This window comes from Phaseolus vulgaris, chromosome 10 (genome assembly GCF_000499845.2).
Source record: "Phaseolus vulgaris cultivar G19833 chromosome 10, P. vulgaris v2.0, whole genome shotgun sequence".
Classification (NCBI taxonomy): Eukaryota; Viridiplantae; Streptophyta; class Magnoliopsida; order Fabales; family Fabaceae; genus Phaseolus; species Phaseolus vulgaris.
In genome coordinates, this window is record NC_023750.2 from 6,279,613 (window position 1) to 6,307,139 (window position 27,527).

A 27,527-nucleotide genomic window follows, 5' to 3' on the forward strand; every position below is an offset into this window, starting at 1 on the left:
ATGACAACACCAATAGCATGTCCAAATGCAAATTCCAAAAACTCATTCAAACCATTTGCATTTTCAATGGTGTTTCGTGGTTTAGAAATCCAACTTTTATCAATTGGCATGACTACAAAACAAAACACCATAAAAAAAATTGTTTATATAAATACATTAACTACATGAAATAGTTAACTAAAACCCACATTTACCAAACTAGCTTTTGGTAGATTTTATGGATCATACAAACAAAAATTTAATTTTGCAAGTACTTGGATCATACAAACACATCATACAAGAAATTCGTACCCTAAAAAACAGATTTGGATGGTTGAATATAAAATTAGATCCAAACCAATTTGCAAGTTGGTTTGGATCGATTGTTGTCTCTATAAATTTCTTAACCATTCTATATATAACATTATCAATTTGGATCATACAAACACATCATACAAGCAATTTGTACCCTAAAAAACAGATCTGGATGGTTGAATATAAAATTAGATCCAAACCAATTTGCAAGTTGGTTTGGATCGATTGTTGTCTCTATAAATTTCTTAACCATTCTATATATAACATTATCAAATAGAGAACATGTTGATCATGGAAACGGTTTTTCAAAACTTCAACAACACTAATCACTATAGCAATAGCTTGACAAAAAAGCAAATAAAAAAAATTCAGAGTAGAACTACAAGGTAGTCAGGAGTTATACAACTTGGTTAAATAAAGAGCAAACAGTTCATCATAAATCCAATATTTTTTTATGTTTACATAGCAAAATCAAGCAACCTTCAACTTATTTGGGATTTCAAATGGACTATAAATCTGCAAATTATGGAGGGAGTACAGATGCAATCTCTGGAATGAATTCTATGACCCACTGTTAAGCAGAAATGACCTAATAAAGAATATTCCATATGGTCTTAACATGGAGCAGTGGGCTATATTTGTGGATTATTGTCTCAAGCCTTCCACAGTGGTACATACTTTTCATTTCATGTATTTTCACTAAGCTTGATTTTAAATTTGCAAAAACTAATTTCATTTTACTTTGTAGAAACTGTGTAATAGGAGTAGAGATATAAGAAAGAAACAGATTATTCCTCACACTGGTGGTGTTATGCCATTGTCAAGAAGAAGGGATAATTTGGTATATTTACTTATATATAGCTTTGGGAATTTGGCATATATTTTTATTTATAATATATTATGGATTTTTGTAATTATATTATCCTTTTTGGAATGTATAGAAAATTGAAACTGGTAGGAACAGTGGCCGAGCTGAGATGTGGAAAATCACACACAAGAGGAAGAATGGTGTTGAAGATGGTTGCTGCCCCTTCAAGATTGTGTTTGATGAAGACTTTTATGTACATTTCATGTGTATTTTTGCTATTGCTTTAAGTGTGTCTTAGGTAGTGCTTAGAGGTTGTTTAAGAGTGGGCTTTTTGCTGAGTAACTCACCTCATAACCACTAGCCATGTGATAAGAACAAGCATAAGGTTTCTTAAACTGTTTTTCACATGTTTTACAAAAAACATGTTTACTGCATAAAAATAAATTTGTTGTTTTCTAAATAAACAGATTCATTTTTAAATTGGTGCCTTGGCTAAGTCTTGTGAAAATTAGATTTTGTGCATCATGTATTTTGACTGAGTCTTCTACCTTTCAAAACGACTGAGTTTTAAATAGTTAAACTTTCTCTGTTTTCGTTTTGAAAAATAAATCTGTTCATCTGTAAATGAATAGATTCTTTTTGTCTCTGGTGCCATATCTAGCTTAAACGTTTTTCAGTTTTATCTCTGCACCAGAATGGTTGACTAAGTCTCCTCACTTAACAAATTCTCTAACTGCTTTTGAAAATAAATATGTTCATTTTATTTTCAATCTGTTCATTTTATAACAGCTTTAACTGTTTTTCAAAATTCTGTTATAAGTTGGTTTTCTATAAAATGAAAACTTGTTTCTGAATTTAAACATCGTTCATACATTTGTAAAAACAAGTTTTACAGCAGAGAATTAAGAGTTTACAAATGATTAACATTTGTTCTTCAAAGATTTCAAAAATCACAAAGTGTTTGTTCTTGGCTTGGTTCCAAAAGCTTGGTGTGAGGTGCTGCTACTGTTCTAGCAATCTTGCCTACTGGTTTAAGGCAGATCTTTGTATCCTCTATCAGGTGTAGTCGTTTCACTTTTCACTCCTTGTAATAGTTTGGTTGAAAACTCTTCTTGATAGGTTTTCTTGAATAGTGTGTGTGAGCTGAAATAGGTTTTTTCAGCAAGAGTACCTAAGTTCTTGTAGGTTTCAAGAACAGTGGGAATTGTGGTTGTTTGTATTGTGATATAGTGAATTTCACCTTGCTGTAGGTGAAGACTGGATGTAGCTCAGTTGAGTGAACCAGTATAACTGTCTTGTGTTCATTCTCTCCCAATCTCTACAATTAAGTTTCTGCATAATTGATAAAACAGCAAAGAAATAAATCTGTTCAATTAAAAATAAATTTGTTCTTTCTGGGCACGGTTCATATTGTTCTTAATTTCTGGAAAACTGGTTGATTTCAATAAGAACACTTATAATCTGTTAAAAGCCATTAGAACAGGTTGATTGTAATAGATCACTCAATAAACTGTCAAGCCATTAATTGAACCTTAATCACTTGCTTGAAATTGAAGGTTGCTGTTTTGGTGATTCACTGTTTTTCGTTCTAATATCAGTGTGTGTGCATCTGGAAAATCTATCTGCATAATCTTGTGATTAACCTTGCTGTATAAACGATTTTCAAGCACAAACAGTGCCAAAATAAATCTGTTCATTTTCACATAAATCGATTTATTTTCTGTAAACTGTGTTAAACACTGTTTCTGCGAGAAAGTTTTAAAAGGTCAATTCACCCCCCCCCCCCCCTCTTGAACTTTGACACTATTAAACCCAACAATTGGTATCAAGAGCTACGACTTGTATTTTAATCAAGTTTGTTTGTAATAATGTATGAGTTTAATGTGCTTTTTGCTGAAGGATCTGCTGTTAATAGACCACCTATGTTCAATGGAATGAATTATGCATTTTTAGAATGAGAATTTTCATGGAATCTATTGATGCATTAATTTGGGAAGCTGTGGTCCATGGACCTTATGTGCCAATGCAGGTTGTCAAGGATGAAGAAGTGGTAAAGCCAAGATCTGAATGGAATGAGACCGAAAGGAGGAAGGCTCAACATGATCTTGTGGCCAAGAACATCATAACCTCTGCATTGACAATGGATGAGTTCTTCAGGATATCCCAATGTAAGTCAGCTAAGGAGATGTGGGAAGTCTTAGAAGTCACTCATGAGGGTACTGAAGATGTGAAGAGGTCAAGAAAACACTCTCTCATCCAAGAATATGAACTGTTTAGAATGCAACCCGAGGAGAGCATTGCTGATGTGCAGAAAAGGTTCACCCATATTGTGAATCACCTCACTGGTTTGGGAAAAGAATTTGACAGAGAGGAACTCAACATAAAGATATTGAAGTGCCTCGACAGAAGCTGGCAACCAAAGGTGACTGCCATATCTGAAAGTCATGATCTGTCAAAGCTGGGAACTGCTGCACTGTTTGGAAAGCTAATGGAGCATGAGCTAGAGCTCAAGAGACTCAAAGAGTAGGAAACAACAGAGAGAAAACCCAAAGGTCTTGCACTGAAAGCAACTGAACAGAGTGAGATCAAGGAGGAAAAAGAAGATGCTGAAGATGATGATACAATCAGTCTTCTTACAAAAAGATTCAGCAAATTCCTGAGGAAGAAAAGCAAAAATAGGAACCAGCAAAAAAGAAGGTATCCTAAAGCCAATGATTCAAATTCCTCTAAATATACTTGCTTTGGCTGTGGCAAAACAAGGCACATCAAAACAGATTGTCCAGATAATCAAGCAAAGGACAAATCTGCCAGCAAGAGAGTTGAAAGGAGCAAGGGAAGAAGGGCTTACATTTCATGGGAGGAAAATGAAGTATCTTCAACCAGCAGCTCTTCAACAGAAGATGAGGAAAACAATATGTGCTTCATGATGAAGGATGAGGAGTCAATCTCTGATTCAGTAAGTGATTTCTCTGTGGATTCAGATAACTATGATCAATTGCTTGCTGCTTTCAAGGAAACTCATGATGAAGCAAATAGGCTAGCTGTAATATGCAATAAGCTGCAAAAGGTAAATAATGTGTTTGCACCTAAAGTAAAAACACTTGAGGAAGAATTGCATAAAGCCAAAACAGATTTGGTAAGCCCTGAACTAACATGCTTGCATGCCTCTATTAAAACCTGTGAAAACTGCAAAAAATTGGAAAAACAAGTGGAGTATTTGCTGAAAACCCTTTCCAATTTCACCAAGGGAAGAGAAAACCTTGAGTCTCTCCTTGGATCACAGAATGCTGTTTTCAATAAGAATGGTCTTAGTTATACCCCTGGAAATGTAACCAATGTCAAAAAGCTTTCGAGTTTTTTTGTTCCAGCAAAATCAGTTTTTTCAGCTTTTAACAGTGGCAAAAAGGCATCTCATGTAACCTGTTTTTACTTCATGAAATCTGGTCATACCTCTAGGTCTTGCATTGCTAGAAAGCATCTTGTGCCTAAGAACTTAGCAAAATGGCTACCAAAGAGAAGGTTTTAATTTGTGCTGGACCCTATACTGAAAAAGGGTACCATTTGTATCATTTTTATTCTGTTTTGCATATTGGAAGAAAAATCAGTGGTACTTGGACAGTGGTTGTTCCAAGCATATGACTGGAGATCTTACAAAGTTTACTAGCTTGAAGCTCAAAGCAGAAGGACATGTAACCTATGGTGATAATAACCGAGGGAGGATTTTGGGCAGAGGCACTGTTGGAACAGGGAACTCAACAACCATTGAGAATGTGCTCTATGTAGAAGGACTCAAGCATAGTCTTCTCAGCATAAGTCATCTTTGTGACAAAGGATACAAGGTGAACTTTGAGTCAAAAGGCTGCACAATCTCAAGTAATTCATCTAGTAAGAAGTGATGAGTCTTGGCTGTGGCACTGGAGGTTAGCTCACATACACACAAATCACTTGAATAAATTTAAATCTAAAGATTTAGTTTCTGGTTTACCTAACATTAAATTTCAGGACAACAGGCTTTGTGATGCTTGTGTGAAAGGTAAACAAATCAAATCCTCTTTCAAGTTAAAGGATATTGTCTCTACAAAAAATCCATTGGATGTGTTACATATGGACTTATTTGGTCCATCTAGAGTTGCTAGCTTGGCTGGAAATTTGTATGCTTTAGTTGTTGTGGATGATTACTCTAGATTTACATGGGCTCTATTTCTTGCACATAAACATGATGCTTACACTGCCTTTAAGAAATTAGCAAAAATTCTGCAAAATGAAAATGGTTGCTGCATAAAATCAATTCGAAGTGATCATGGGGGAGAGTTTCAGAATGCTAGATTTGAGAGGTTCTGTGAGAAGCATGGGATAGCACATACCTTTTCAGCCCTTAGGACACCCCAACAAAATGGTGTAGTTGAAAGGAAAAACAGATCATTAGAGGAACTAGCTAGAATTATGTTAAATGAACCTAAGCTCCCTAAGTATTTTTGGGCAGATGCAGTTTATACTGCAGCTTATATGTTAAATAGAACCCTAATAAGACCAATTCTTAAGAAAACCCCATATGAATTGTATAAGGGCAGAAAACCTAGTGTGAGCCACCTTAGGGTATTTGGGTGTAAATGCTTTGTATTGAATAATGGCAAAGAAAATCTTGGTAAGTTTGATGCTAAATCTGATGAAGGTGTCCACATTGGTTATGCTTTGAATGGTCATGCATATAGAGTTTTCAATAAAAGGTTGCTTATAGTAGAAGAATCAATGCAGGTTGTTTTTTATGAAACTGATCATAGCATATCTAAAACTGCTGCTGATGACCTTGACAGTAATGAATTTAAATCTGTTTTAAATCAAAATGAATCGATTCATTTTGATACTGCTGATACACATGCTATACAAGAATCTACTGCAGCTGCAGGTTTGCCAAAAGAGTGGAAAACCCCAAGAGACTTAACCCTTGATAATGTCATTGGGAACATTGAGAAAGGAGTGTCAACTAGAAAATCCTTGAACAATTTCTGTGAAGCAATGGCCTTTGTATCTCAAGTTCAACCCAAGAATCTGAACGAAGCTCTCAAGGACAGCAACTGGATTTTAGCCATGCAAGAGGAACTGAATCAATTTGCTCTTAATGAGGTTTAGACTCTTGTTCCTAGAATACCTGAGATGAATATAATTGGGACAAAATGGGTATTTAGAAACAAGATGGATGAGCATGGAGTGATCACCAGGAACAAGGCTAGGCTAGTAGCTAAAGGGTACAATCAAGAAGAAGGGATAGACTATGATGAGACCTATGCACCAGTGGCTCGATTAGAAGCTGTTAGATTGTTGCTTGCCTTCTCCTGCATCAAAGGGTTCAAGCTGTTTCAAATGGATGTGAAGAGTTCCTTTCTAAATGGTTATATAAATGAAGAGGTATTTGTTTCAAAACCACCAGGTTTTGAAAACCATCAACATCCAGAATATGTGTTCAAACTCAAAAAGGCTCTCTATGGACTCAAGCAAGCTCCTAGGCAATGGTATGAGAGGCTAAGTGATTTTCTCACCTCACAAGGCTATGACAGAGGCACATCAGATAAGACCTTGTTCATTAAGAAGAAAGGAGATGACTCAATTCTAGTACAAGTATATGTGGATGACATCATTTTTGGATCAAACAATGGAGAATTGTGTGAAGCTTTCGTGAAAGTCATGAAGAGTGAGTTTGAAATGTCAATGATGGGTGAGTTGAACTATTTCTAGGCTTGCAGGTCAAACAACTTAAGGATGGCATTTTCTTAAGTCAAGCTAAGTATTGCAAGGATCTGCTGAAGAAATTTGAAATGGACAAGTGTAAACCAATCAGCACACCCTTCTCAACAAGTTGTCATTTGGATCATGATGAAGCTGGAATTTCTGTTGATGAAACCAAATACAGAGGACTCATAGGATCACTATTGTATCTCACTGCCAGCAGGCCAGACATAATGTTTGCAGTGTGCATGTGTGCAAGGTTTCAATCTACTCCTAAAGAATCACACTACAATGCTGTCAAAAGGATTTTGAAGTATTTGCAAGGAACTAAAGAAGTTGGCTTGTGGTATCCAGGTAATATTTCATTAAGTTTAACTGGATATTCTGATTCAGATTTTGCAGGTTGCAAAATAGATAGGAAGAGCACAAGTGGAACCTGTCATTTGCTAGGATCAAGCTTGATCTCATGGCAATGCAAAAAGCCGGCTTGTGTAGCTCTCTCCACTGCTGAAGCAGAATACATTACAGCAGGGAGTTGTTGTGCTCAAACTATATGGCTAAGACATCAATTAAATGATTTTGGTATCTTACTTAACCATATACCTCTGCTGTGTGATAATACAAGTGCAATCAACTTAACCAAAAACCTTGTCATGCATTCAAGAACCAAACACATTGAAATTAGGCATCATTTTCTAAGGGAACACATATCTAATGGAACATGTGAGATTAAGTTCATTGGTACTGATTTACAACTTGCTGATTTGTTCACAAAACCATTAGCCAAAGATAGGTTTAATTTTCTGCTTAATGAATTGGGTATTATAAATGTCAATTATGCCTAGCTGTGAAAAATTAAATCTGTTTATTCGTAATTGAATGTGTTTATTTTCTGTACCGATATGCATTTATGACTAGCAAAGAGAAATTTTGATCTTTGACTGCTTGACTGACCTAGTGGGCATTAACCTTTGTACCTTTGACGGTTTTGGTCATGGTTATGTAACCGATTTGATGGTTTGGGTGCTCAATAAAGGTATGAATTGTGTGCATCGTGACCCTAAATATTTGCTGCATATTTTCAAAGATTTTCTGCACAAATTCAGAGCATAAAATCTTCATGCATATCCACTCATAACTGCCGTATCAACCCATTCATTTTACTATAAATCTGTGTGAATATCTGCTACCCACATTGGCTACCTATTCTCTGTTCTCGCCATTTGAAACAAGAGAAAAGTTCTGGTTCAACCATGGCTTCTTCTTCAAAGAAACAGAAAAATAAGGGCAAGCAAACCACCTTTCAAGGTGTGCTATAAGGTTGGTTCGCTGGAAATGAAGAAGCAATCAATGCCTACATCCATGAGACAAGCAGGAAGCAGATTAATATACCCAAGGTGCTGGATTTCAACTGGCTGAAATCTGAGAAACTGGAAGAAACAAGGGCTGTGTTGAAGCACCAGAAACTGAAAAAGCTGTTAGAATTAACGGGTAACGTATATCCTGACTTGGTTAAGGTGTTTTACACTAACCTCACATTGGATGGAAAGAATGGTGTCTCTTATGTGAAAGGGACCAAGATGAAGATCACAAGTGAGGTGTGGAATTCTGTGGCTGGAATAAAGTATGCTGGACTGAAAGTAGGAAAGGGAAACACCAGTGGAATCCAAGAATTTAACAAGCAACAATACTATAAAGGCTGCATGAGGAATCCTACAGAGAGTATAAATAGGTTCCATGCAGGGCACTTGAACCTCACTCCACGCCTAGTTGCCTACATCATAGCATGGCAACTTATTCCAAGAGGAACAAACCATGTTGTTTTACATGAAGAGGATCTAATTCTCCTATATTGCATCATGAACCAGATTAAGGTAAACTGGGTTTTCATTATCAATGAACATGTAACATCCTAAATTTTACCCATATATAATGAAATAAAAGTAAAACAAGCAATATCTAATTACAAATAATATATATACTATTTTCTCATATGTGTATCTCAAAAGAAATATCCCTCTTCTTAGGGATTTAATATATACATCAAAAGTTTTAACAAAATAAACAAAGCATTCAAATAAAACTATCTCATTCTCCAGCTGCTCACTAAGGAGCTCTATTACCTGCAATCTCATCTACTCCCGTGTAAAACACGATCATCACAGATAAAGAAACAAACACAAACAAATAACAGGGTAAGCTATCTATATAAAAAGTTTTGATATAATTCAAATTTTAAATTAATAAGCATAATTCATCAATTCTCATACGATTTCTCAAACCATCAAGTGGCTATTACATTCATAAAATTCATATTTCATATGTCGGACTTCTACTGACTCATAACACATAGACTCTTGACTCTACTTCCGGAAGACTCGTGCGTTGACTTAGACTCAGAGATCTGCACCTGTCATACTACCTCACTGTGAAATCCACACAATTATGCGCATAAAGAATCTCAATATCATATCTCTCCTAGTATGACAGGGTTAACTCATATAACAGGTCAAGTTAGTTATCTTTCAAACAACTTACCCATTCATATGAACCTTCTTCGACTCTCACCACCTGAATAACTTCATCTATATGATTTCATTATCTCAGGAGAGTCAGGATATCTCCTTCTAGACGAATCCCTAGTCAATGCACATCCTAAATAATCTTAACACGGTATTTTCTTTCCTGAAAATACTATGTTTTGATATAAAAATATATTCTAAACATTAAAATCTCCCACATCAAACAATCAAATCATTCCACAATTTAGAATTTCCAAAACACCCAACAATTCATTCACTAATCATATAAATGTCTTGAATCAAAAGGATTCCAAAGTGTATCTAAATAACTTCAAGTTTTACTATCCAAAAAGAGAGACAATAAAAGGAGAATGAAATAAAATTATCTTCCAACTACAACTATATCCAACACAACTATATCCAACAGTATTTAATAAAAAGGATGAGGAAGCACAACATGAAAATTAAAGTTTGATAACTTATCTCAAAAACACCAGAATTCATATTACAATCAACATAGCTCTCAAAATAATCAACTCATAATTTACTTTAAAAATTGTCACAGACAATTTTTAGTTCATAAACTGAATCATCAATAAATATTCAAAATATATATGCTCTGAAATTGTCAAGAAACAAATCATCACAAACTTTTTTCAAATACATTCAGTAATTCATTGAATTCCAAACTTATATACATTCTACATCATCTACTATATCTAAATTTTACATTTCAATCTCAAAACAGTTTCAATCTCAAAACAGTTTCAATCTCAAAACAGTTTCAATCTCAAACAGTTTCAACAAAATCCTACAAGCAAAAACAATTGAAATTGGTGACCACGTCACCTCCAAATCCAGAATCTTTTAACCTATGGTTTCATTGGAAATAATAAGACTAGCTTCCCTTACCTGAACTTTAGTTGATGCTCACTAAGAGCTCCAAATCTACCAAAAACCTAAAGGTAATTAACCTGCACCACAGAGTCCTAATCAAAATCTAACTATATAACTATGACCTTGAGTTAACAGAGATTAACCCGTACAAAATCTAAGATTAACCAGTACAAAATCTAATAAGATCAAAATTAACTCAAAAGAAAAAGGGGCCAAGAAGGAACTTACTCTATCTGATATTTTGATCCGGCAAACTTATAAGGTTCACTACCAGGAGTCCAACGGCAGACTCCGATCACCAAACTGATAAGCGAGGAAGTCAGAATCTTACAGAAAAGGGAGAAAATGAAGAAGAGGAACAAAACTGAACTTACTCTATAACAGATTCTGATCGGGCAGTCTTGTAGTCTTCGCTGCCAGGAGTCTAACGGTATACTCTGATCATCAAACTGATGAGCGAGGATATCAGAATCTTAGAGAGAAGGGAAAGAAAGGAAAAAGGAAACTTTTAGAGAGATGGTGGTTATTCTAAAATGAAACCTGAATAACTGAATTTTCTATTTATGTCATTTTCATTTTAATAATAAAATATTCAGGTATCATTTAAAATATACCACTTCTACTCTAAGGTTATTTTCTAGATCCTTACATTCTCCCCAACAATTTAAATTTTCGTCCCCGAAAATTGACTTACCAGAAAAGAGATATGAATAGGTTTCTCTAATGGTTTCTTCTAATTCCCAAGTTGAATCACCAGATTTATCATCCCACACTACCTTCACCATATTGATGGTCTTGCCTCTGAGCTGTTTACTCTGATTGTCTTCAATCCTAACTGGTTTTGCTTCAAAAGACAAGTTATCCTTGATTTGCACATTATCCACTTCCAACACATGACTAGGGTCTGGGATGTACTTCCTTAGCTGTGATACGTGAAAGACATTATGCAGGTTTGCTAATTGAGGAGGTAGAGCAATCTCATAAGCCACTGGACCTATCTTCTTTAGGATCTGATATGGTCCAACAAACTTAGGAGATAACTTCCTTGATTTGATAGCTCGTCCTACACCCTTGGTTGGTGTCACTCTCATGAACACATGATCTCCAGCTACAAACTCCAAAGGCTTTCTCCTCTGATCTGCATATGATTTCTGCCTACTTTGAGAAGCTTTCATTTTGTCTTGTATCTGCTTCACCTTCTCAGTGGTCTGTTGAATTAACTCTGGCCCAACCAAAACTGTTTCACCGTCCTTATACCAACATAAATGAGTTCTGCATTTCCTCCCATACAAAGCTGCATATGGTGCCATCCCAATACTGGCATGATAACTATTATTATAAGTAAACTCCACCAGAGGCAACATCTCATCCCAACTTCCCAGATGATCCAAGATACATGTCCTTAACAAATCTTCTAAGGATTGGATCGTTTTCTCAGACTGCCCATCTGTTTGAGGATGATATGCAGAGCTCATTCTCAATCTAGTTCCCAAAGAATCGTGTAGACTCTGCCAAAACCGTGAAGTAAATCTGGGATCTCTATCCGAAACAATACTAGAAGGCACCCCATGCAATCTTACAATCTCTTTGATGTACAATTGTGCCAACTTGGCCATAGATATCCTCAAATTAACTGGGAGAAAGTGAGCACTCTTTGTCAGTCGATCAACTATTACCCAGACTGCATCATGACCCCTTATTGATCTTAGTAAATGAGTAACGAAATCCATAGCAATGCTATCCCATTTCCACTCAGGAATATCTAACTGTTGTAACAAACCACCAGGTCTCTGATGCTCTACCTTTGCCTTCTGACATGTTAAGCAAGCAACAACATACCGAGCTATTTCTTTCTTCATGCCTGACCACCAAAATGACTCCTTCAAATCTTGGTACATCTTATTCATGCCAGGATGTAGACTAAGATGACTCTTATGACCCTCTTCTAGAATCATTCTCTTCAGCTCTTCATTTGCAGGTATGCAAATTCTGCCATTAAATCTCAAAATCTCATCTTCTCCCATCACAAAGTCTTTAGCATGATTTGTACCTAGTAAATCCATAGTACACTTCAGACTAGGATCCTCTAACTGTTTTTCCTTTATCATTCCAAGAAAATCATTAGTTATAGTTAACTTACTACAACTAATGTGATCAACATGAAATTTCACTCCCAAATTTAGATCTCTGAATTGCTCAATCAACTTTTGTTCTTCAATCATCATGGCTGACACCTGTACTGACTTTCTACTCAAAGCATCTACAACTACATTAGCCTTCCCTGGATGATACATCAGTTGGAAATCATAATCCTTCAAAAACTCTATCCATCTTCTTTGTCTCATATTCAACTTTTTTTGATCAAACAAGTATTTCAAACTTTTATGGTCACTGAACACCTGAAATTGAGCTCCATATAAATAATGCCTCCAAATCTTCAAAGCAAACACCACAGCTGCCAACTCTAAGTCATGAGTTGGATAGTTTCTCTCATGAACTTTGAGTTGCCTTGAAGCATATGCAACTAATCTTTTCTCTTGCATCAAGACACAACCCAAACCCTGATGTGAAGCATCACAGTAAACTTCAAAAGGTTTTCCCTATCAGGAATCACTAACACCGGAGCACTAGTTAACCTTTTCCTCAGCTCTATGAAACTCTGCTCACATTTGTCAGTCCAAGCAAAAGGTTGATCTTTACGGGTTAACTGAGTCAAAGGAGCTACTACCCTGGAAAAATCTTCAATGAACCTCCGATAGTAGCCAGCTAGACCCACAAAACTTCTTATCTCAGTGACTGTCTTAGGACGTTCCCACTGAAGCACTGCCTCTACCTTGGCTGGATCTACTGAGATCCCCTGAGCTGATATTACATGCCCTAAGAAGTTGACTTCCTTCTACCAGAACTCACACTTAGAGAACTTAGCATATAATTGCTTCTCCCTCAGAATCTTCAACACTATCTTCAGATATTCTTCATGTTCTTCCTTGGTTCTTGAATAAATAAGTATGTCGTCTATAAAGACTATAACAAACTTATCCAAGAAAGGACGAAAAATTCTATTCATGTAATCCATGAACAGAGCTAGAGCATTTGTTACTCCAAACGGCATCACCACATATTCATAATGTCCATAACGAGACCTAAAGGCTGTCTTCTGAACATCTTCAGCCTTTACCAAAATTTGGTGGTATCCAGATCTCAGATCAATCTTTGAGAACACTGAGGCTCCATGTAACTGATCCATCAAATCAACAATTTTGGGCAGGGGATACTTGTTTTTGATGGTCGACTTATTCAACTGCCTGTAATCTACACACAAACGAGACCCTCCATCTTTCTTTTTAACTAGAAGCACCGGAGCTCCCCATGGAGATACACTTGGTCTGATGAATTGTTTCTCCAACAAATCTTCAACTTGCTTCTTTAGTTCAATCAACTATGCTGGAGCCATTCTGTAAGGTGCCATTGACACTGGCCCAGCTTCAGGTACCAAATCAATAGAGAATTCTACTTCTCTCTTAGGAGGTAATCCAGGTATTTCTTCTAGAAATACATCCATGAAATCCTTCACCACATCTATACTACTCATTTCTTCTTCATTCTTAACTTCCATCTGAGTTAAGATTACAAAACACTTTGATCCTTCTTTCAATTCTGACCACACATGCTGAGCAGACATCACACCTAACTTCTTGGAATCTGAAAACACTATTTTCTGTTGACCACAATCTATGAGAATGTGATTGGCAGATAGCCAATCCATTCCTAGGATAACATCCAGGTCCTGAAGAGGTAGACAGATCAAATTTATTTTGAACCTGCGTCCCTCTACTATTACTGGACATTCAGAGCAAACTGTAGAGGTTAAAACTTTTCCTGATGTTGGTGTAGAGACCAACAATTCAAATGACAACTCCTTTACTAGAAGACCCAACTCCGCTACACATAAACTCGACACAAAAGAGTGTGTCGCTCCAGAATCAAATAAAACTTTCACATATCTACCAGCTATATAACATACACCTTGTACCAAGTTACCTGACTGAGATGCTTTAGCTCTTGACATAGCAAACACTTTCCCTGCTGCCTGAGGTCTGTTGCCTTCATTCCTAAACTGTTGAGAACCACCTGATGGAGTCATCCTATTTTTGTTAGGACAATCTCTAGCAAAGTGTCCCGTCTTTTGGCATGTAAAACATCTTTTCTCTGGAGTCCCCTTGGGGCACACATTGGTGATATGTGGTCCACCACAATGGAAACATCTAGGTTTCCATGGTTGTTGTTGCTGAAACTGGGGTGGAATTGCTCCTGCCCTATGCTGTGGAGGTCTAGCATAAGGCTTGTGTTGTTGATGTTGCACCTTGGCCTTCCCACCAGAAGACCCTCCTGGGTGTGATCTGATTACCCTGGAATCACCCTTTTCCAAGGTCTCCACCATCTTCGCCTTCTCTACTAAGGCAGGAAACTCCCTAATGCACATAGGTGCTATGGTCTTCTTTAACTCATGCTTTAAACCTTCTTCAAACTTCCTACACCTCCAAGCCTCAGAGGTAGCTTGGGTGTAGAATCTAGCTAGATACTCAAACCTAGCAGCATATGCATTCACTGACGTCCCTCCCTGCTCCAACCTGAGAAATTCAGCTTCCTTTGCAAACCTTGCACTATCTGGAAAATATTTCTCCAGAAACCTCACTCTGAAACTCTCCCAGTCTAATACTTCAGCTCTGGCTTCCATCATCTGTTGAGCTCCCATCCACCAGAACTTTGCTTCTTCAGACAACAAATATGTAGCAAAAACTAATTTCTTATCCTTAGGGCAGGAGGTTGCCCTAAAGATCTTCTCTAACTCCCTGATCCATTGGTCTGCTTGGTCAGGAGTGGCATTCCCAGTGAACTTAGGTGGGTTGTGTCTCATGAGCTCTATCAGTCCCATCTGCTCCTGAGACTGACTGACATGGGAAGCTGTTGCACCAGACCTAGCAGTCTCCCAATGATGCATTGCTGCCTGATGATTCTGAGCCATTGTCATATTCTGTTGTTGGATAGCATTTGTCATCATCTCAATAGCCCTGGCAATCTGGTTCATCTCAGAATAAGGTTCGCGAGGGGTAGGAGGTCTAGGAGCCATGCTATACAACAGAAAAGAAAGATTTAAGATAAATCTAAAAAAATCATAACTATGTAGTCTTACTAACAAACCAACTAAAGCACACATAAACAACCCCGTAACCCTTAGGTCTCCTAAGGTTCAAACCGCTCTGATACCATAAATGTAACATCCTAAATTTTACCCATATATAATGAAATAAAAGTAAAACAAGCAATATCTATATACGAATAATATATATACTATTTTCTCATATGTGTATCTCAAAAGAAATATCCCTCTTCATAGGGATTTAATATATACATCAAAAGTTTTAACAAAATAAACAAAGCATTCAAATAAAACTATCTCATTCTCCAGCTGCTCACTAAGGAGCTCTATTACCTGCAATCTCATCTACTCCCGTGTAAAACACGATCATCACAGATAAAGAAACAAACACAAACAAATAACAGGGTAAGCTATCTATATAAAAAGTTTTGATATAATTCAAATTTTAAATTAATAAGCATAATTCATCAATTCTCATACGATTTCTCTAACCATCAAGTGACTATTACATTCATAAAAATCATATTTCATATGTCGGACTTCTACTGACTCATAACACATAGACTCTTGACTCTACTTCCGGAAGACTCGTGCGTTGACTTAGACTCAGAGATCTGCACCTGTCATACTACCTCACTGTGAAATCCACACAGTTATGCGCATAAAGAATCTCAATATCATATCTCTCCTAGTATGACAGGGTTAACTCATATAACAGGTCAAGTTAGTTATCTTTCAAACAACTTACCCATTCATATGAACCTCCTTCGACTCTCACCACCTGAATAACTTCATCTATATGATTTCATTATCTTAGGAGAGTCAGGATATCTCCTTCTAGATGAATCCCTAGTCAATGCACATCCTAAACAATCTTAACACGGTATTTTCTTTCCTTAAAATACTATGTTTTGATTAAAAATATATTCTAAACATTAAAATCTCCCACATCAAACAATCAAATCATTCCACAATTTAGAATTTCCAAAACACCCAACAATTCATTCACTAATCATATAAATGTCTTGAATCAAAAGGATTCCAAAGTGTATCTAAATAACATCAAGTTTTACTATCCAAAAAGAGAGACAATAAAAGGAGAATGAAATAAAATTATCTTCCAACTACAACTATATCCAACACAACTATATCCAACAGTATTTAATAAAAAGGATGAGGAAGCACAACATGAAAATTAAAGTTTGATAACTTATCTCAAAAACACCAGAATTCATATTACAATCAACATAGCTCTCAAAATAATCAACTCATAATTTACTTTAAAAATTGTCACAGACAATTTTAGTTCATAAACTCAATCATCAATAAATCTTCAAAATATATATGCTCTGAAATTGTCAAGAAACAAATCATCACAAACTTTTTTCAAATACATTCAGTAATTCATTGAATTCCAAACTTATATACATTCAACATCATCTACTATATCTAAATTTTACATTTCAATCTCAAAACAGTTTCAATCTCAAAACAGTTTCAATCTCAAACAGTTTCAATCTCAAACAGTTTCAATCTCAAACAGTTTCAATCTCAAACAGTTTCAACAAAATCCTGCAAGCAAAAACAATTGAAATTGGTGACCACGTCACCTCCAAATCCAGAATCTTCTAACCTATGGTTTCATTGAAAATAATAAGACTAGCTTCCCTTACCTGAACTTTAGCTGATGCTCACTAAGAGCTCCAAATCTACCAAAAACCTAAAGGTAATTAACCTACACCACAGAGTCCTAATCAAAATCTAACTATATAACTAGGACCTTGAGTTAACAGAGATTAACCCGTACAAAATCTAAGATTAACCAGTACAAAATCTAATAAGATCAAAATTAACTCAAAAGAAAAAGGGGCCAAGAAGGAACTTACTCTATCTGATATTTTGATCCGACAAACTTATAAGGTTCACTACCAGGAGTCCAACGGCAGATTCCGATCGCTAAACTGATAAGCGAGGAAGTCAGAATCTTACCGAAAAGGGAGAAAAGGAAGAAAAGGAACAAAACTGAACTTACTCTATAACAGATTCTGATCGGGCAGTCTTGTAGTCTTCGCTGCCAGGAGTCTAACGGTATACTCTGATCATCAAACCGATGAGCGAGGAGATCAGAATCTTAGAGAGAAGGGAGAGAAAGGAAAAAGGAAACTTTTAGAGAGATGGTGGTTATTCTAAAATGAAACCTGAATAACTGAATTTTCTATTTATGTCATTTTCATTTTAATAATAAAATATTCAGGTATCATTTAAAATATACCACTTCTACTCTAAGGTTATTTTCTAGATCCTTACAAAAACACATGCTCAAATAAAAAAGGTTGGTTGATTACCGCTTTCCCTATGCTATAATTGTTTCCAAATTGATTGATTACTTTGGCATTGATGTTACAAATGAGAGAAACGACCCTATCAAGGCTGTAAGTGAGATTGATACTTCAACTCTCACCAAAATGGGTTTTCACAAAATTGAGGACAAGTGGGTGGTTCTCAAAGGGAAGGACCCTCAAGCAGAACATGAGGCATCAAACTTCCACAATGAGGATGAGGATGAAGCTGTTCCTATGGATGATGACTCACCTACTACCCAGTTTGTGCATGAGGAAGTTGCTGCAAATGCCATAGTTGCCTATCAATCTCCAAAATACCGAGGAGAACCAATGTCTATGTTTGAAAGGCAAGTGTTGTATCGTCTTGATGTAATGTCTGCAGAACAAAGGGCATACTTTGAGACTACTCACGCAAGGTTTCAACACTTTGATGATCAGATTGAAGAGGTTCAGGCACAACTTGCAGAGCTTTAGTACAAGGATCAGTAGTCTTCTGTTTTTTATGCTTTCTTTATTAGTTTAAAAGTCTGTAATGATGAACAATTTGTCTCTATCTTTTGGACTATTATGGTTATGCTTCTGGTTTTTTCCCTATGATTACATGTTGTTTGATGAATCCAAAGGGGGAGAAAAATAGCTCACCATGCTAGGTGAAGCTAGCTAAAACAGGGAGTTAAATTCTGCACCTTTAAACCATTTTACATGTTATGCAATGTTCTGTTTTTTCTGGTTTAATTTGTGGCGCAATGCAGGTTCTTAAAGCAACAAAAGCTATGGGGATTTGTCTCCATCAAACAAGGGGAGATTGTTGAAGATGGTTGCTGCCCCTTCAAGATTGTGTTTGATGAAGAATTTTATGTACATTTCATGTGTATTTTTGCTATTGCTTTAAGTGTGTCTTAGGTAGTGCTTAGAGGTTGTTTAAGAGTGGGCTTTTTGCTGAGTAACTCACCTCATAACCACTGGCCATGTGATCAAAACAAGCATAAGGTTTCTTAAACTGTTTTTCACATGTTTTACAAAAAACACGTTTACTGCATAAAAATATATCTGTTGTTTTCTAAATAAACAGATTCATTTTTAAACTGATGCCTTGGCTAAGTCTTGTGAAAATTAGATTTTGTGCATCATGTATTTTGACTGAGTCTTCTACCTTTCAAAACGACTGAGTTTTAAATAGTTAAACTTTCTTTGTTTTCGTTTTGAAAAATAAATCTGTTCATCTGTAAATGAATAGATTCTTTTTGTCTCTGGTGCCATATCTAGCTTAAACGTTTTTCAGTTTTATCTCTGCACCAGAATGGTTGACTAAGTCTCCTCACTTAACAAATTCTCTAACTGCTTTTGAAAATAAATCTATTCATTTTATTTTCAATCTGTTCATTTTATAACAGCTTTAACTGTTTTTCAAAATTCTGTTATAAGTTGGTTTTCTATAAAATGAAAACTTGTTTCTGAATTTAAACATCGTTCATACATTTGTAAAAACAATTTTTACAGCAGAGAATTAAGAGTTTACAAAGGATTAGCATTTGTTCTTCAAAGATTTCAAAAATCACAAAGTGTTTGTTCTTGGTTTGGTTCCAAAAGCTTGGTGTGAGGTGCTGCTACTGTTCTAGCAATCTTTCCTACTGGTTTAAGGCAGATCTTTGTATCCTCAATCAGGTGTAGTCGTTTCACTTTTCATTCCTTGTAATAGTTTGGTTGAAAACTCTTCTTGATAGGTTTTCTTGAATAGTGTGTGTGAGCTGAAATAGGTTTTTTCAGCAAGAGTACCTAAGTTCTTGTAGGTTTCAAGAACAGTGGGAATTGCGGTTGTTTGTAGTGAATTTAGTGAATTTCACCTTGTTGTAGGTGAAGACTGGATGTAGCTCAGTTGAGTGAACTAGTATAATTGTCTTGTGTTCATTCTCTCTCAATCTCTGCAATTAAGTTTCTGCATAATTGATAAAACAGCAAAGAAATAAATATGTTCAATTAAAAATAAATCTGTTCTTTCTGGCACGGTTCATATTGTTCTTAATTTCTGGAAAACTGGTTGATTTCAATAAGAACACTTATAATCTGTTAAAAGCCATTAGAACAGGTTGATTGTAATAGATCACTCAATAAACTGTCAAGCCATTAATTGAACCTTAATCACTTGCTTGAAATTGAAGGTTGTTGTTTTGGTGATTCACTGTTTTTCGTTCTAATATCAGTGTGTGTGCATCTGGAAAATCTATCTGCATAATCTTGTGATTAACCTTGCTGTATAAACGATTTTCAAGCACAAACAGTGCCAAAATAAATCTGTTCATTTTCACATAAATCGATTTATTTTCTGTAAACTGTGTTAAACACTATTTCTGCGAGAAAGTTTTAAAAGGTCAATTCGCCCCCCCCCCCCCCCCCCCCCTTGAACTTTGACACTATTAAACCCAACAAATGGCACATATGTTAATGATGAAGTTATGGACATTGGGGTAATTTCTAATAACATATATCAGTTTAGGGCTATTTTGAGTACTGTCTTGACTATTTTTTACATTGTTTTGGACTGTTTTAGGACCATATTGTCTCTGCCATGGATATATATTGTTTTGGACTATTTTGGATGTTGTCGGGACTATTTTTTACATTGTTTTGGACTGTTTCGGGAACATATTGTCTCTGCCATGGGTATATATTGTTTTGGGCTATTTTGGACACTGTTTTAGGAACATATTATCTCTGTCATGGGTTTATATTGTTTTGGACTGTTTTGGGCTATTTTGGATGTTGTCTTTGACTATTTTTTACATTGTTTTGGACTGTTGTGGGAACATATTGTCTCTGCCATGGGTATATACTGTTTTGGATTGTTTTGGGCTATTTTTGGATACTGCCTTGAACTATTTGTTACATTGTTTTGGACTGTTTTGGGACCATATTGTCTCTACCATGGGTATATATTGTTTATAAAAGATTGCATATTTCCTAGTTCCTTAGATTATATGTGCACGGAGTTTTGGATTTGATAAATAATATTTTCTTTATTATTGTTATTGTTTTTCTACATGGACCATGTTTCTTTGTTAATGTTGGTTGCTTCCATTTTTATGTAGGAAAAAATTGATGAGCTAATGTTGCAAAATCCAAACACTGCCTCAAATATATCTCCAAATGATCCAGTTGGTGTCATTTTTTGAAAGGAGCATCCAGGGAGGGTCAGAGGACTTTCATATGGAGCTTGTCCAACCCTTGCTTTCAGGAATCCTAAAAAAGGTTAAGAAATATGAATCATGGTTCCTCTAGTGGTGGGTCTTCAACAAATGTTGAAGAAAAGGTAGACCAGATGACAACTGAACTTACAATTGTAAAGAGCCAAATGCATACTATGCTAGCCTACATTGCTTCTAGACCAGATGTGCCGGAACATTTAGCTGCAATGGTAGCAAATTTGGTACAACCATTTATTAATGAGGTATAAATTGTATACTTAAAATTTTACTCTAATACTGTTTTCATTTCTTTTTTAAAAATTGTCAGTTAACTTTAAACATATTTTAACTCATTTCAGGCACCGGATGTTGGAAGTGATGCTCCATCACCAAACCAGAATATAAGATCAAGTGGAGGCGGTAAGACAAATTAGGATTGGAGTTTTAGTTGTAATATGTTTAGAAAGTGAAACAATTTATATTTTGACAATTTAATTTACTTGTTGTTTGGATTAATTTGACATTTTCAACTTTGTTCTTTAAATGAATGAATGAACTCATCTTTTGATTATTATATTTTTCAATTTTAATTATATTATGAAATTAATTTATATTATAATTTAATTATATTATGAAACTTATTGTGTATTGAAATTTAATTATAATATGAAATTAAATAATATTATGAAATTTAATTATAATATGAAATTTAATTATAAAGCAGAATTAAATAAATTATTATAAATATTAAAAATTAAATTAAATATTTAATATTTGAATTATAACAGTCATAAAGGTTATCATAAACTCCATACTATACCGTATTAAGTGGCGTTTATAACTGCCACAATTTACATTGGAATTGGTTTACCAGTTTGAAAATTACGACATTTATAACTGACATAAATTACACGCTTAAAATCGCCATATTATACAATGCATTATATGGCGTCTGCTACAGCGGTTCTCACTTGACCGTCACATTAAACTTTGTGGCGACAAGAATGTTGGCGTTACGCGGTACCGTTACAAATGTAAAATGTAGCGGTTATAAACGATAGGTTATACAAAAATAACCGTAATCACATACACTTTTTTTGTAGTGACACAATAATCCGAAGAATATTAGATTTTTTCCAATAACTTTTTGTCCTAATACTCCTCCAATAAAATGCTATAATAGAAAGAAAAAAAAAATTAAACTCCATAAAATATGGCTAAAACTAAACCTAATGATGTTATACAGAATTGCATTTGATCCAAAACCAAAGGGAAGACAATTATTATTGTTGAACATGTGAACACAATATGCCACTATGCTATTAAAATAAGTCAAAGGTTAGATTGGTATTTTATTCCCAAGCATGGAACACTTTGCATCTTAAAACAACTTTAAATGGAATGAAGGAGTTTCCTATAGGTTATTTGTGTTGAATATAAGATTTCAATAATTTTTTTCTAATTCAATTAATAATTAAATTTTACTTATCTCTCGGTTAAACTAAATCAGTCTAATATGAAATTTTGAAACACTCATGTTTATAAGAAATATTTTTCTAAATGTGGTGATCTTGGATTTATAAAGGTGGGTGGTGCTAAAATACATTTTCATTTATTTACCATTTAGTAAAAAAAGAAGTATGAGTTTTATTTCAAATTTTTTATCTTTTAAACTTGGTTCATCAAGGATCTTCCTTCAATTTAGAGTTAAGTATTTTAGGGTTAATTTTTTTTTTTATATTATGATACTTTTAAAGGATCAAAATCAAATTTCTTGACTATAAAGTTTGAAAATTGTTGTATTAACAACTGAATAAACGAGGATTGAAAAAAAAAAAAGTAAAAGTATTTGAGAATATAAATAATGACAAAGAGTAAAAATGCTTGATATAAGATAAGCTCTATGGGTATATTGAAAAAGAGAGAATATATTGAGAGAGATATTTTCTTTTGTGAAAAGTAACTAGTTAAGTTTTTTATATACAAAATTAATAAACAAACTAATAAAGTATAAAATTACCATATTTTAATTTAAAAACTAAAATTTCATATACAAGTTTAAATGGTCTTTTAATGGGGCCAAGATCTTTTGCTCCCATTAGATAATTCAAGTAAAAAGTTTTTATTTGCACATCAAAATATTTGCATGTAAACTTCATTATATATAGAATCATTTTACATTTAGAAAAAGGAAAAAAAGAAAGTCTTGGATTCAAGCTAAAGAGACAACATGAGATCACCATTGCTTGAACTCAAAGCCAAACCACGAACTCCAATAATCGTTATCATTATTCTTTACACATTAATTCGTCTTTCATGAGAAGCAAACACTAGAGAAACATATCCAATTTTAGGGCTCAAGACAATCTCATAGCAAAACAACTTATAATAATGTATTCTAATGATGTTTTTTATCTAAAATTTAATGTAAAATTTAATCTAATATTTTAATTCATTACGTTTTAAAGTATAATTTATTATGCTAGACAATTCTAAACCAATTCTTGAGAATAGACATAATTCCAGCTACAATGAATATACACTACAAGAAAAAAAATCATGAAATAGAAACCAAGTTTTAGATACCAAAATAATTAGTTGCAATAGTAACTAATTAGAGATATTTTAGAAACTAAAAAAAAAATTAGTTTATAAAGTAGTTTCTATGATTGTTAAATAGTTTTTAAATTGGTATCTAATTAGAATCCAAGGTTTTTGCTACCAAATTTAAAAACTAAATAATTGGTAGTTAAACCTTAGTTGTTAATTAGATACCAATTTAGAAACTATTTAACTATAATAGAAACTAATTTAGAAATCAATTTTTTATTTAGTCTCTAAAATAGTCTCTAATTTAGTTACTATTGCAACTAATTATTTTAGTCTCTAAAAATTGGTTTCTATTTCATGATTTTCTTATGATAAAAGTGTGTTTTTTTTATAAAATTTAAGAGAGTAAAATATTTTTTTACAAAGACAAATTTAGTACAATTCCAAACACTATAAACCCAAATAATTAACATTACAGAAAAATATAAGAATGGATCATTTTCCTTATATATCTGTGTTGATGAGCATGTTAACAATGGAAAGTGCTATAGCAGAAAGCTGAAAGGTATCTTTGTTTCTTTTTGTGAGTGGAGAAATGGCACCATTGTTCTTCTGCTTGAATCCATCTTCACATGTGGTGGAGGCATCAATGATTGAGCTTAGCTTCACATTGCAATCGGTATAGCGTTTGGCCTTGTAATCTCTAATGGCTTCTCTGAAAGTGGAAATGGTGTCTGAATATACTTCAAGGCAATCGTCTAAGCATTCTTTGACAAATGGGTCTAAGCTCTTGTTCTTCTCCAAAAGATCATTGATGTGAGCATTAGTATCCGTCACGTTGTGCCTTGTTATCTTGACGGCGATTAGACCTAGTTCTTCGAGGTTTTTGGCATGTTGGCTCCTATGGTTGGATTGGAAAGATGCTACACAAAATTTGTAGCTTATGTTGGGGTCGGTTTTTGAGCAATTCTTGCATGTTTGTTGGATTAGACGGTTGGCAAAACCTAGAGAATGGAGAGAACAGAAGAGGATTGTGATGAGAGTGAGCAAAAGGGAAGAAGATGAAGGGTTCATTGTTCTTTGTGTTGGAGACTTTTTGGACTTGGCTATGCTTAATTAGGGTTAAAATGTTGCATGCATGGTGATTTATAGATGGGAAAATGATGAATGTGTAGTGGTTGGGAAAATGTTCTTTCTTGGTTTGTATGTATGGTGGAGAAAGAATGCTTGCATGGGAATAAATTTAAGTTTTGTCGTCTAAACAAAAAGGAATTAGAAGCCAAGTTAATTTGGTATGATTAAAGATTGAGTAATTATGGCCAAAAAAGCAAAGAACTTATAGGATTTATGACTTTTATATTACGTGAAGATTTTGAAAATTCTATCACAAAATATTGAAGTGAGAGATGGAAATTAGCAGAATATTTATCATTTTTGTGTAATTTATAAGAAATTAGCACAATGAGCAAATTATAAAAAAAAATACAAAATTTAGTAAATTGGGTTTAGAAAGCATAACCCCTACAAAAATGATTTCAACTTTTTGATATTTTATAGAAGTAGTGTTTGGTATACATTATTTCGTTTCATATAAATTTTTTTTTACTCAAATCATGATTTTAGAATAAAAAAACAAAATGTGTGTTTGATAATGTACTGGCATGGGCAAAACCGACACTGGGTCTCCCTGACCGATACCCACTTGGCTGCCTGAGACCTAATCTACCTGACCGAGATCATGGGAAACCTGGTCGAGACCTGATAGATTCGACCGAGGTGACCGAGACCTAAGAGACCTGGCCGAGACTAGGGAAGTTTGGCCAAAACAAGTGGAATCATCACGGTCGCCCTGGCCGGCTGACCCATACTACCGTTAACGTTCAAACCAAGGTCAATAAAGCTAATCCGTCATTAAGGATTAGGTAATACAACCCTAAGCGAGATCCACTCCGCTAATCAGGCCCAATAAGATAAACTCATTAAAATAGTATAAATAGCACACATCCCAAGGAGAAATGTACGTCACTTATTATTGTTCACCTACCAGAATATTGATCACCCGTTTTACTGACTTGAGCGTCGGAGTGCCTTCGCAGGTACCCCTCATCCAGTGTTCACCCGAGACCGAGTGCCGAAGGAGAAGCGCGAGGACGAGAAGAACCCCAGTTCATCACCCAGCAACCTGACCAACCGAAGGAAGGAGAAGAAGACTTCAATAGTTCTCTAGGTCTCATCTCCCTAGTAGGAACCGATAATATAATAGTGTGTACAAAATATGATTTTAATAAAAATTATATAAAATAAAATAAGGTATATGTGAAATACGACTTTTTTTATATTGTTAAAAATAAATAAAAAATTGAAGTCGTGATTCTTAAATACGATCTATAATTTTGTTATTATTTGTCTGTTCTAGGAATTTCTTTAAGAAATTACAGTAAATTTTCTATGATGAGATTTGTGACTGTGGATTCATGGTTGTATCATTGGTGTGATATTCTTTATATCACTCTTTCTTGTATAATAATTTTCTTTGTTAATTAAAAGAAGTGATAATATAACTATTAATTTTTTTAATTGTAATAATTTATTTATGATTGTGTATTTAAATGTATAGTTTTCATTCTACAAAATAAGTCTTCGATTTTTGGTATTTTGATGGATAAAACTGTATTTTTTTTCTTTACTAAACAAGTTCATAATCGTTTGAGACAAACTTATATTTTTCTTTATTTTTAATGAAATTATATGTATATCTTTTATAGAAAATAATTTTATTTAAGTTTAGTGAAAAAAATAATAGAATAAAATAATGTATGTTAAACACAATTTTTATATTGTTAAAAATAAAAAAAATTGAAGTTGTGTTTATGAAGCACAACTTTTTAAAGAAGAAGTCGACTACTTTCACTTAATAAAAACACACTTTTATTTTAATCAAAACATACTCACTTTCATATTATTTAAAATATTAGATAGATTAAAATAAAAAATTAATGATATAATGATATAAATTAAACTAATAATGTAAAGTATTTCACAATTTTATTCCTTTACAAATTATCACATATGTCAAGTATAATAAAATCCTAAAACATATATAAAAGATGTTTTTAATCGATTAATAGTTTAAAATCTTCTATACTAGAAATATTAATTTCGACTAAACTTAAAATCATAATTCAACTTAGTTATTGAAATATGAGTTTAATGGACACATGATATCATAAAATATTACTTTTATCTTATTAATGAACAAAAATTAGTCTCAATACAATTTTAAAATTAATTTTCATAAAATTTAATAATATATTATATATTAAATTTTTTAGTTTTTTATAATTACGATATTGGTATAAAATATTTACCTCTATTAAAGTCTTTCTTTTCGGCAAAGGTTTTCATTCAACTTAAAGGTACATGATGATTATGATGATTCATCGTCTATTTTTTCTTACTCCATATATCTTGCTTGTTTCAATTTCTTTTTTGTAATATAACATTGATAAAGATTTACTTACTAGAATAATTTTACTATATACATGAATACATAATTATTTTACTTATTATTATACCACTTGGGTCAAGATTCCCTCCAAAAATTAAAGATAAAATTATACATTATATCAAGAAATTAATCAAGAAAATTGTATTAATACAGATTCAAAACTCACAAACTTGAAGATTCAAGTCACTCTGATTAATAGGTTGATCAACACTATGTAAATGTATATATTTATTGAACATTAATTACATTAAACTATCCAAGACAAAAACTGACTATGCAGCATTCCTGATCCACAACCCGCATAAAAAAAAAGAGAAAGATACATTTACGACCACACAAAAATAATTATAAATATAAATATTCTTTTATTATGTGTGTAAAAAAAAAAATAGGTGTAGTCTTTAAATATCTAGAAATTGTAAAAAAACACTTATATTAGATTGATGAGTAAAACTTAAAAAATTAAAAATAAAAATTATAAGACTTCACAATTTGAACTTCATTTGAAAAAGGAAAAAAAAAATGAAAAGCAAGTGGAT

The 27,527-nt window shown here is 33.9% G+C and overlaps 1 protein-coding gene across 1 annotated transcript; it reads right to left on the reverse strand.

Annotated features, from left to right (window-relative positions):
* Nucleotides 1-23,963: 23,963 nt before the first annotated feature.
* On the reverse strand, nucleotides 23,964-24,598 carry LOC137818794 (putative invertase inhibitor). Its single transcript, XM_068622403.1, has one exon. The coding sequence runs from the start codon at nucleotides 24,552-24,554 to the stop codon at nucleotides 23,985-23,987; it is 570 nt and encodes a 189-aa protein (XP_068478504.1). The 5' UTR covers nucleotides 24,555-24,598; the 3' UTR covers nucleotides 23,964-23,984.
* Nucleotides 24,599-27,527: the final 2,929 nt, after the last annotated feature.

Coding starts and splice junctions, on each gene's coding strand:
- LOC137818794 (XM_068622403.1), bottom strand. CDS start 24,554: ATGAACCCTTCATCTTCTTCCCTTTTGCTCACTCTCATCACAATCCTC.